The sequence below is a fragment of the Epinephelus lanceolatus genome, chromosome 21, assembly GCF_041903045.1.
Source record: "Epinephelus lanceolatus isolate andai-2023 chromosome 21, ASM4190304v1, whole genome shotgun sequence".
Classification (NCBI taxonomy): domain Eukaryota; kingdom Metazoa; phylum Chordata; class Actinopteri; order Perciformes; family Serranidae; genus Epinephelus; species Epinephelus lanceolatus.
This window is the reverse complement of record NC_135754.1, coordinates 13067404-13079721: the sequence shown is the minus strand read 5'-3', so window position 1 is coordinate 13079721 and position 12318 is coordinate 13067404. Positions and strand designations below refer to the sequence as shown.

The window sequence follows — 12318 nt, the reverse complement described above, 5'->3', positions numbered from 1 at the left end:
ACGATTAGCAAAGGTAGCGGTTAGCAAAAAAAGCACCTGGAATAATAACTGACAGCTGCAGTGTCATGTGCACAGCGACACTGCAACATGCCAGTCCTTTTTATGGTACAATAGAAATTCCTTCCATCTGTTTTTTTTATCCATTCCCCTTCCTTTTTTTCTGGACATTCTCCATCTTCAGCCATTTGAACCTCACAGGAATGTTTTGTTTCATCTGTAGTCAGTCATCTGAGACTGACCCTTGCTTGTAATGCTTGTAATGTTGGTTATAAACAAACTGAAGCTTATTTTACTGCAGCCCTGACCAAACCATTCCAAATTAGGCTATATCCCCAATATCTAACATTAAGTCACTGCTGGCTGTTTTATGTTTTCCCTTTCAGTGGAGAAATATGGTTTTTAAGTCCGCTGGGCAGTGTTTGTTTTCCTCTGTGTTTGTGCACATCAAATTTAAATCCAAAAATGTGCAGTGTCAGTAAGTGTCACATTATCACATTTGATAGAGACTAAAATACTACTACTACTACTATGACTACCACTACAACTACTACCACTACAAAAAACAAAAACATGACAGCATCAACTTACAATCTGGCTGAAAAAAAGATTTTATATGTATTAAATATTTGCTAGTACCTCCAGTTGGACCATAACTTAAAAAAGCTCTATGTGAAATTAGTAAAATTCACAGCGTATGAGTTGTCTGCACACCGTTTTCAGCATGGAGGTGGCTGAGCTAGCAGCTAACAATGCTAACTCCATAAACAGTGCTAAACAATGGCAACAGTGCTGACAGAGCTAACGGTGTTAACAGTCATGACACTGTCCCACAGTGGTAACTGCCATATGAGCACAGTGCAAAGCAGCAACAACGAGCTAGCCAGTGGGATACACATATACACTAATATGCACTCGTGGCCAGACCGGCTTACCACAACAAACCACAGAGGAGCTCGGGTTGCAACACCCATAGAGGTGGCTTGACTCAATTCTCTGCTCAGGTCGGCATTGCTCCACTAAATCTGTACACTGCAAACAGTTGTTTGCTGCTGTATTAATGCTCTGAATGATGGCGCTTTTGACAAAAATGCTATGGAGCAATGCTTTTCTGTTTTGTTCGTTATCGTGAACAGGCATGCAGGTGACATGATACATGTCTCTGCCAGTGGTTTTACACTATTCCACTGATCTACAGGTGGCGGTAATGTGCCAGCAAAGGCAAAGAAGAAGAAGACTGCTAGCAAGTAAACATGAGCACACCATGGAGGTTAAAAATGAAAATTGTTTTGCAAATGTTTTATGAGGAAGAAGATGCCATGTGACTTTAACATCACAGGCTCAAATTTTTACACCTGTGGTCGCCCACACTTCCTTAATTTAACTTAGTGGCCAGGTCTGCTCCATGACACAGGTTTATCAGAGGGAACAGATCACCACTTCTATTTCCTTCCTACGCAGACCAGTCGACCAAATTGCTTATCTTTAGAAAAGCCCCATCAACCATTTATGTGAAGCCATAAAGTACTGATATGAACCTGTACACTGAGTCACATAAACACAAATCATATCAAGTGTCTTGAGTCTCTACTGACTGTGTGCAGCTCCGGATCGCCCACCTTCTTTCAGGCTGTGATAGACAAGTCTGTCATGATCCATCGTCAGCCCTGTCTTCTCCATGTCATCCCCCATTGGAGGAGAGCCCGGGGGGGAGGGCTCAAAGGACAGGCACTGGTTGGTGTCCAGCATTATCATTCAGAATGGAGATAAATTATTTGGTAAACATTGATCTTGTCAGTCAAAAGCGGTCCTCCTCCTGAGTCCCCAATGTTGGCTGTTCTGACTGAAGAGGGGAGGAAAGAAGAATCCTTGATGTGACAAAACTGCACCAGCTGTCCCTTCAAATAGCTGTCCTCTCTCTCCAAGGGAAGGATGTGAATCAAATGCTTCAGAGGAGCCTCATACAAGTCGAAGAAAATCTCCTTTTAAACCAAAACGTGGAGGAAAAATGCTGCTACTTCCTCTCCTCTCCAAGTGCCTCTCTCTTCTGTATCACAGTAATCGATTGGTCTGTCTCAGCTTCTCTCTCTCTCTTTCTTGCCTTCCTCCTGCTCTCTCCTTCCCTTGCAGTGGCAGCCGGCGAGTCACGACGGCGCTGGCTCTGCGAAGGTTTCCCAGAGAGACGAGGGGGAAAGAAATCCACAGGGCGAGTCGCGGATGAAAAGAACAAGGGAGCGGAGGGGAGGAAACTGAAAACAGGCCAGCGGCGGAGGAAGAGAGGACAGCAGTGAGCTCGGCAGGGAGAGTGCCCAGAGAGACTGCTCTGGTTGCAGCTCCTCCTGAATCTCTCTCTCTCTCTCTCTCTCTCTCTCTCTCTCACACACTCACACACACACACAAGTAGGGAGTGCTGCCGATAAAGTTCTCCTGCTCAGCTGTTGCCATTCATTCACTGTTACAGGCTGAGGGGGGCTGCCACATGCAAACTCGTCCCTGTCAAACGCACAAACACAGCGTACAGGACAAAATCACAGTACTATGGATGAGACAATCTGTTCTTGAACACTTTCTAGACTACACAGGCTTGCCCTCAAAAATGATGACTCAGTTAATGTATGAACACTTTTTCGCGGACAAATGCCAGAGACTGTTTTCAGTGGTGACCTCATCCGACATAATCGACCTTTGTCAAAGATACTCTGGTAAATCTGATACTGAGATGAATCACACACTCACATTGACTTTTAGAGTGATTGATTGATACCCAATCACCACTGCAATTCTAAAATGTTTTTTGAACCGTCTGCCCTTGAGACAAGGCGTCTCGTTAAGACAGAAACTCTGTAAAAAATGTTATCAGAGGAGTGAGACTCTGATTGGACTGGTGCGACCGCAGAATTAAAGCCAATGCATCCTAATCCTGTCAGATAGCTAGATAGATTTTTTTGCGGTCCAGTCCTACCACCAAACTGTCTCTGGCTCCCGCAGAATGCTGATGGTAAACCCCATCCCCGGCCGCACCCCCTTCCCCCCTCTCTCCACTGTTTTAAATAGCAAGGGCAGCTGGCCATAAGGGGGCTATATTCAGCTTGGTATCACCTGTGCGCTTGCAGGGTAAAGTTACTCTGTGGCACACACATCACTGCCTGCAAATACACACACGCAAACTTTTAAGCCGCATTTCCCTGCACTGAATCAATGTTTCATGAGGCGTGACACAAAGGGAGATACACTGCTTCCATACCTTTCATTTCATAATACAGACAGCACAGAGAGAAGTCCATCTATTAATAAACTAAAGGCCTGAGTAGAAATATCAAATATGAAAACTCAGCACACCATGTGACATCATGGCTGACCAGTGCAGACCACCTCTGTCAAACAGGTGACACACACACGACCGTGCTGCACCTGAAAACACAGACGACACCTCCTTGAACAAACGGTGACTGGTACCTACAATAACTGTCTGTTATGAGTGTGTGATTAAAGTCCACCTGCTGTTATGATTCACAGTCTGGGCAGGAAACACAGAGATGATAACACACACAGGGATTAGGATGTCGCCGTGTGGGTTGAGCCAATCTCAGCGACACACACACGACACATCATTGACTGACACACAGCATGCCAAACATGTCAACTACATTTCATCTTCATGGCTCAAAATCCTAAATCCATTCTTATTTTTACTTTCGTTTTCTTGTCATTTTGAACTTCTGTGATCTAATCCGTGTTTTCTACATAACAAAACACATGGGGCTCTGATTCCTACGGCAATATAAACATCATGAGAGGATGACAATTTACAGCTTAACAGTAACGTATAAATTCTGTTTGATTATTGTCATTGTAACCTTGAGCAACAGGGCAAGGCAGCAGATTGCAGGGGAGTTTTTATGGTTTTAGGGCTTAGTGGCCATTGTGTGTGGGAGGTGCAGTTATGTTATTTCCAATCACTTGCCTGCACCTGAATAAGTATCAAGCAGAGATGCAGGACTAAGTAACTAAAAACTATTGACGTAGCTTAAACACTAAGCCATGTTCGAGTCCCCGTCTGGACCAAAATATGGAGCGTGGACTGGTGGCTGGAGAGGTGCCAGTTCACCTCCTGGGCACTGCCGAGGTGCCCTTGAGCAAGGCACCGAACCCCCCCAACCGCTCGGGGCGCCTGACCAAAGGGCAGCCCCCCCACTCTGACATCTCTCCACTTTGTGCATGTATAGGTCCTGTTTGTGCATGTGTGTGTCTTTCAGACCTGTGTGTAATTGACAAGCAAGAGTGAAAACATTGAATTTCCCCTCAGGGGATTAATAAAGTAAATAAACTTTAGCTAAATGCTAACGCTTAGCACCATGCTCCCAATGATAGTTCAAACACGCTGATGTCTAGCATGTATATTTCTCCTCTTGGCACCACGTATATTCTGAAGTTTCATGGCAACCCATTTAAACATTAAAATACTTCAGTCTGAACCAACATTGCCATCCTCTGTGCTTTTAGCTTGGCTAAAAGCAGCACAAAACATCTGAACTATTAAGTATGATAAGCCTGAGTCCCAGGACGGTTGCCAATGTTTAAAATGTATACCACTGCTACCACTATATAATATATACCACTATTCAGCACGCTGTTTGTGTACAGTACTCTCCTCACAATCATTACACTGGGTGGGGATGTTAACCTTTAGCAAGAGAAATTTGCTGTCATAGTTCTGGCTTTGGTAACATTCCAGTGAGGCTATTCGGCCTTGGACATCCTTATCTGGGTTTTTCTTTATCCGTCACTGAAAAACATTTCTGGGAATTAAACAAAAAAGAAAACACTGCTTTTGGGGCAAGCAGGCAGGATATAATTACAGTATAAAGGTCTTGCAGAAGCAGTGACTCAAAGACTTCCTGTGGATGTGTAAATGAAAGGAAAACTCCCCCACAGCTTCCAGTCGGTCATTATAACCTGGACCACCGGGGGCACAAACAGCTAAAACATTAGTTGTTTTCTTGTAAAATGGCATCAAATCATGCTGCGTTTTGGTACTGAGATTGATTTTTTTTCTTTTTACTGTTTGGGAGGAAATCTATTCAAGTCCAATCCTATTTTGACAAGCAACAGGCAAATAAAAACGCATCAAGAGGACCAGATATTTAAAAGTGCTATCTACACTGGTTCTAGATAAAACGCTGCAGACAAAACAGCAGAGTAAAATGCAAACAACCACCAGTGAGCATGGGATGCAGTGAGCATCTCTGCACTGGCTTCTTGCGCATTGTCATTTCTTCAATCAGAACATACTGTTGTATATAATAACCAAGGACATAATTGAAAGACATGGGTTGACTAGGACAGTAGGACTATCAGAAACAGACATGACCTGAAGCTGAACTGTGTGCAGGGCAGTAGAATATGACTTCTTCTACACTACTTGCTACAGCATCCCAAACATCAGCCACAGCTGCAAAAATACAACATGACCTTAAAACAATGCTTTTTTTTTTATTTCTGGCTGATGTTGAGGGGATAAAGTGACTAGAGCCTAAATGATTTTTATTTTTCTACCCTAGTGGTGGGAACATCATGACCCTCTTGGCACAGACTGCCCTTCAGCAGGACCTGCCCAAAACAATCACCCCACCACATTCCATTTACCTGCCCACAACAATTAGTAGTTTCCGCCAACCGCCCACAATCATCCCTAACCAACAAGACCAGGCAGGTCTGATTCAGGCGAACCACACATAAAAAGCCTGTGAGGATAACTCTCAGGAATGAAACAATCTGACCGGGAATTTAAGTCATAATTGGCACTGCAATCTGAACAATATGCTCTGTGAACTCTTTCCAGATCAATGTGGGACTCCTGGTGTATTCCCATCAGTGAATGTCTGTAATTATCTCTCAACACCTCCACGGTATTCATCATACTTCATCCCCCGCAATATAAATAACAGGAAATCAAAGATGCTGTCTGACGTCAATATCCTGTGAAAAGTAATATCGCAATCAATTTCTCTTCTTTACTTCCTGCTTATGTAGGGCTGCAGCAGAATGATGCTGGTACAGTAGGGCTGGGCAACATAACAACTATGTACTGTATATTTATATATTTTTTAGCAAGATAAACATTTTATACCATATATATCAATATTGGGTCAAGTTGCGTTACGTAACGCTGTTTTTCTGAAAAGCCATGCCAGTGTGCATCTCTCCTTTCTCACACTCTCCGCACAGCTCCGCCCCTCTCACACTCTCACTGTTCTCCAGCAACACTAAGAGAGACACAGAGCTGCTACTCTGATTAATCTGTCTGTTAATTAGCCTACAGTGCGATGTTGGTCTATATGTTGCAGGTGCTACGCTAAATGAGTCTGTGAGATGAATTAAATTACCGCAGTAGCACACATGCAGTACAGCGCTGCGCTGTATGTGTGGGAGACAGAGCTGCTTGATTGTGTAAAGTGAACGTTTTGTTTGCTAGTTTGTGTGAGGTGGATCATAGTACATCGCTATCCTTCTTGGTAGCTGTAGTCTGTTGTGACATTTAGACAGTGCCTGGATGCAGGTGACAATGACATACAAGACAAGACTTTTACAGTCATGTTGTAGTTTTGTGGCCTGTGCTACAAACCTTTAAATCTCTGTAGCTCCAGTGCTGTATGCAAAAAGTCAACGTACAGCCCTGCTGTGTGTTTCTTGTAATTTTTCATTTACATGTTGGGCAGTTATATATTTTCAAACAGGGGGAAAAAAAATCCCCGTCTTTGCATTTTATTTTGATCACAGTCTATTTTCAGAGAAGTGCTTGTGACATCTCAAATGTGGCTTTGACTTGCAAATAACATGTAGCCCTGTTTGTGGAAAATATAGAGATATATATCTTGTATTGCCATTTGGCCTTGAAAGTACCAAGATATGAATTTTTCTCCATATCGCCCAGCGATGTCTAGTACAGTAACACAATTTATGTCCTTCATTAAATTACTGACCAGTATGTTTGTTTCTATTAGTCAAAACCTGATCTGAGTGAATAGACCACCAAGCAGTTGTTTTTTATTACTTGCTAAAGGAAAGTTTACTACTGATGTGTCCTGGATACATACAGTATATTTGCACTTGGTAGTCTATAACATAAGCAGAATCAAGGATTAAGTACTTTGGAAACCAGCACCACCTCTCTCTTTCAATATGAGACCAATGAGTACCATGACATCACCTTTAACAGAAGTGAAAACATTACATATTCATTCCTCTTACTCAGTTCTGACCAAAATGTGACATGTTATTTCCTCATCTAAATGAGGAAACTTTTAACTTTAGACTATGCCAATTCTATTTAGCCATGGTTCTCCATTTAACACTGATGCACAGAGCATCTGTTAAGGGTTAAAAACTGAAGTGTCAGAATAGGTATTGTTTTGTTAGACTTGGGTAACATATTCGCACTACACCCACTAATACTCTAGTCACAAGCAAGGTAGACTCACAAGTCAGTCTTTAGACGCTTTGCTTAACTAAAGACTGATGACTTTCTCCCTGATTTTGTGTTTAGATGGGCGGATACAATTTCAGAGTTTAAAAATACTCTCTACGTTGCAGAACCAATAGTAAATCCGCAGGGCGGTCTTTCGGTGGCTCGCTGAACTCTTGTGCTCATAAACATAGTCCCACTAGAAACACGTGTAGCGGTACAAAATGGCTCAGCCGTGCTCGCAGAAAACGCCGTCAAAGTTAGTGGATGTTTGTCGCGTTTGCGGCGACACATTCTCACCAACTAAAAGAAACAAACATAATCTTTTACAAGGCCATGACTCATCCGTCTCGCCGGACTATAACGTTAGAGGGAATCACCTTGTTGTTTACAAATACTTCCGGGTAGAAAACCAGCAGAGCTTTTAGCTATATATATAGCCTATATATCACATTTTTCACATCACTGTATCAATGTTTAGACTAATCTGATGTTTGTAAAGTCTATAAACACAATGATTGAACAAACATTACTATTTCTGTGTGCATGTTTAGCTGGGCTAACCGTTAGCTGTTAGCCCTGTTAGCCGTTAGCGGTGACTGTAATAGGTAATAACTCATTAAACGGTCCGTGAAAAAAATATCTTTTCCAGCGGATATCTTAGTTACAACATGATTGAGCTAGCAAAGCAGTTTTGTGTTGCTATGTGTGGTATTTATTCAGTTTTGGGAAATCACGATGTCTAGAAAGCATCAGTGGCTGCAGATGACAGGGACAGCTAACAGCAGCAGCAAAGCTAACATCAGGACGCCATCTGTTAAAAGCCTCCTGTTGTCGGATACGACATGAAACTACTCCAGTTAGCTCAATCATGTTGTAACTAAGACATCCGCTAGAAAAAATATTTTCTTCACGGATGAGCACACGTTTGATAAAACAGAGTTAAATCTCTCGGCATCCATTTTCAAGCTCTCTGTGTGTTTGTTTCCTTGCGGACGAGAAAAGGAGGAGCGCACATTTCCGGGAAGGCGTGTCCTTTTCAAAAATGCAAGAGCCGTTGCTTTGTTGCCGGCCGTTTTCGCCGGTGTGTTAAACACACTTTAGAAAGGAGTGTCCCCAGACTATCAGAAGGTGGAGATCTCTGATTGTCTGGTGGCGAGACTACAAGCAAGGTTACCAACAAGACAAATGGGCAAAGCACACACCTAACATAACCTGACCTGCCAAGAAAAACAACCAGACCATGCACCAGTCCACCGCAGGTCAGACCGGCCATTAACATTCCGGCAGGGAAAACAGAAGGTGTTTTTTCCTTAACTTCCTGGTTCCCCCCGCCCGCTCTGTTGTGGAATTTACCAGCACTGTTTGCATTTGGCTGTGACTCAACACTGACATCAGGCCTGGGATTTCTTACTGGTGCTTCCACTGAACTGCACAGAGACACAGCCTGAGGAAACTAGTTGATAATATCTGAACCAAGGCCCTCACACTGAAGAGAGTGGTAGCTGCAAGGCAGCCATGTGTGAAGTCATAGGGAGAGAAGTTGGAGTCTGGAACAAAACCCTTATCTAAACGGTGCTATGGTGAGCTGGCACTTAATCACTTTCTGTACTGTTCTCACTCTGTGCTTGTACTGGAAAGAGGTAAACTCACCGCCAGGAGCTTGTAAGCCAACTTTGCATGTGTTTGCAGATGAAGCAATTGTACAGGTCCTTTTAGTTGTATAATCCCTAGCTGGCCTAATACTGCACTTTAGTTTTGCTTCCAAGAGGAATCTCTTTTTCATTAATTTTATTCTCTTTTCAGCTGTCAGAGTTGACACAGAATGGTCTACTACCTACAGATTTAATAACACAGCAATTTCTTCAAGAAAAAGTTGTCACATATGCAGGAAAAATGAATGATTGGGAAATTGTACAATGGCTAAGAGTGCAAACACAAACTGGGAGGAGTACTCAATCTCACTTCATTATTAGAGGCCCAGGGTGTCTATCAGTAAAGAAAGATATACTTTATTGATCCTATTTTCATATCTTGGGCTATCAGTTCTATTGTATATCATAAGATTGTACTTGCCGAGATCTCAGAGCAGAGACATATCTAAAATAAGTCACATGTGGCAATAAGCACTACCAGACAGATCGTTAACAAGCTGATAGTTTTGCCAGATTAGCTATCTCTTTAGATTGAGGCAAAACTCAAAGTGATTTTACCAGTAATGTTGCTTATAATCCCTCATTGTACAGAAAAACTGCGTATGCATGCACTCATATGATCACCTGACTGCTCACACTCATGCTGAACCTATATTTTGTGCCACGTTAATAGGTCTCAGCAATAGCTTTGGTGTGTACAGTTTTATATCGTAACCTACAAAAGTGCTGAAAACCCAAGCCACAGAAATCAACGCTAAATTGTAACAAAATAGAGTTTTCTTTAAAAAAAAATCTTCAAGTCTTCAAGTTGGCCACTAAAATAAGTGTCACCAGTTCAGTGTCCAACCAAATGTCTCCCCTTCAGTTCCTGAGATATGGTGTTGAATAACGGCCAGAAAAGTGTTTTTGCTGAACATTATGGTGTCACAGTGAAGCTGACTCATCACTTCATCATTTTATCCTATGAGACCTTTGTGGGACCTTTGTCATAATTTCCACAGAAATTTATAAAGTTATGGCCAAAAATATGTTTTATGAGTTCACAGTAACCTTGACCTATGACCACCAAATTCTTATCAGTTCACTGTTGAGTCCAAGTGGATGTTTATGCCAAATTTGAAGATATTCCCTTAAGGCAAATCTCAGATATAGCTTTCATGAGAATGAGACGCACAAAATAATTGCCTCTGGCCAAGACTGTTGCCGGGAAAGTTCACAGGGATTTTAAGGTTTCTAAAAACACATCAATAACAACTGAGCCTTCAGCATACGTGCACACCCAGATACAAAGCACTATGGGAAATTGAAGCGATATGAACACTGGTAAACTTTGTTGTGGTAAAGAATAAAAAGGTATTGAGCAAAGTAGCAGAGTGCTTTCTACATGGTCAAAGGGTCTTTGTTGGGTAGCCATTGACCAGTGTGAAGCGGCACCCCTCACCATCTCACACCTTGTTAATAAAAAGCAGTCCAACTATGGTCTAATTGTTAACTGTTGAAGGAGAGAGAAGCGTCTATAAGGGCACAACTGTTGAATAAAAAACAGAGGCACAGGCCAGCTGGCAGCTGTTAGCATCTGGTAACATAAACCTTCACTGTAAAGCAGAAAGGACTGACGGAGGAATGGGAGTGGAGGAGGGGGAGGGGAGGTTGTGTTCAGCAGAGGAGGTTTTCAGAAAGGAACAGAGGCTGAGAGAGAAGAAAAACAGAGTGCCAGAGTCGAAGAGGGGTGTTCCCTGTCCAGTGATGATGGCTTTGTAACAGACTGTTACATAACTCCAACATCTGAAAATCGTTTTTTATTGTGACGAACCCCCTAACCTCCTACCCCACTTACAGAGGAAACACGGCCCTCTTTTCTCTTTTAAGCCTGGTTTCCATTTCAGTCCTACAACAACAGACTCTTGGGCAGACTGGCAGCAAAGAAAGCCAATTACCACGATTGAGAGAAAACAGACACAAAGACATTAACTTCAAAGTTGAAGTGAGGGTCATAGCTTGTGTACAGCATGGGGATAGAAGACTGATACTGTATGCGTGTGTTCTTGCAAGTGTTTTTCCTTCAGGCTGCTCTTTTGGGTTTTATAGGCCTCTTCTTCCTGCCTTCCCCTCCTCTCCTCTTTCTGTTTCTGTACATAACATCTAATAAAAGCCTTGCTGTTAATTTGCTTCAGCGACCAAAATGACAGGGTTTTTATTAGACACCGATCTTTAATGGGGACACAGGTTTCTATTTTATCGGAGTGTTTAAGTGAGATGTTGATGCTAATAAGAGACAAAATGACACAGAAAGAAGAAAGGATTCAAAAGATATTCTCTGTCATGTTCATTGATTCTGTCTGTTTACAGAAAACTACTCAAAATGAATCTTTTCAAGGAGATTGTGCACGCCTTTGATCCCTATCTCTGCCTCAAACAAGACTCTCGGCAGCGTTGTGGTCAAGACCACCTAAACCGAGATCAAGTCATGGCCGAAACCAGAGTGTATCCAGACAGAGACAAGACCAAGATGTTGAGGTGTTGAGACCGAGTCAAGACCAAGCCCAGACCAGTGCAAGTCCCACACTGCAGGACGGACTCAGGATGAAATGTGGAATTTGAAAACCATAGGCAGTCGTCAAATTGATCTGAAAGATCCACTGTTCCATAAAAACACCCACAGAAAACAAATGACGATTCCTCTTCATTCACCTCTTTTATTACCAACTGCACAGGCAATTTAGTAATATCCCCGCAGTTGTGGTCTTGACTGGTTTTACAATAAAACCCCGAGTCCTTTTTGTATGAAACCAAGTGAAAATGTGTCGAAGACGACATCTTAAAAAAGTAGTCTCAAGACAGGTCTCAAGACCAAGATCAATCTCGAGTACTAAAACATTGTGACTGTTTATGGTGTGTGCAGATCTGGTTTACTGCTGATATAAAGATCTGTCTTTCACTTTCTGATGCATCTTACCGATAACCTATTGTATCTTAGTGTACGACTGTTCTCACAGTAGCCACGTCATATGACACAAAACAGGAAAGTTGACTTGTTTTCACTGAGCCACCACATAACTGAAGCTAAAAACAAACACACAGCACAGAGAGCCATTCAAAACACGTTGGAAAGACAACATGAGAGTGAAGAGGTATTTAGTGACCATGACGAATCCCCGATGACCATGAGCATTTCAATCCAGGCACAAACAGCTGTGTTCT

At 42.5% G+C, this 12318-nt stretch overlaps 1 protein-coding gene across 11 annotated transcripts in view; it reads right to left on the bottom strand.

The window, feature by feature from the left end:
• Positions 1 to 12318, bottom strand: part of mrtfab (myocardin related transcription factor Ab) — a 50301-nt gene that overhangs the window by 23938 nt on the left and 14045 nt on the right. For 2 of the 11 annotated variants that reach the window (XM_033611238.2, XM_033611242.2), the window contains exon 1: positions 1617 to 2302. The exons of 8 other annotated variants lie outside the window; for them this stretch is intronic. In XM_033611238.2, coding sequence (XP_033467129.2) covers positions 1617 to 1752 — 136 coding nt within the window. In that variant the 5' untranslated portion in view covers positions 1753 to 2302. Of the gene's footprint in view, positions 1 to 1616; positions 2309 to 12318 lie in introns of those variants that run through there. One more of the 11 variants, XM_078163498.1, reaches the window with a different exon arrangement.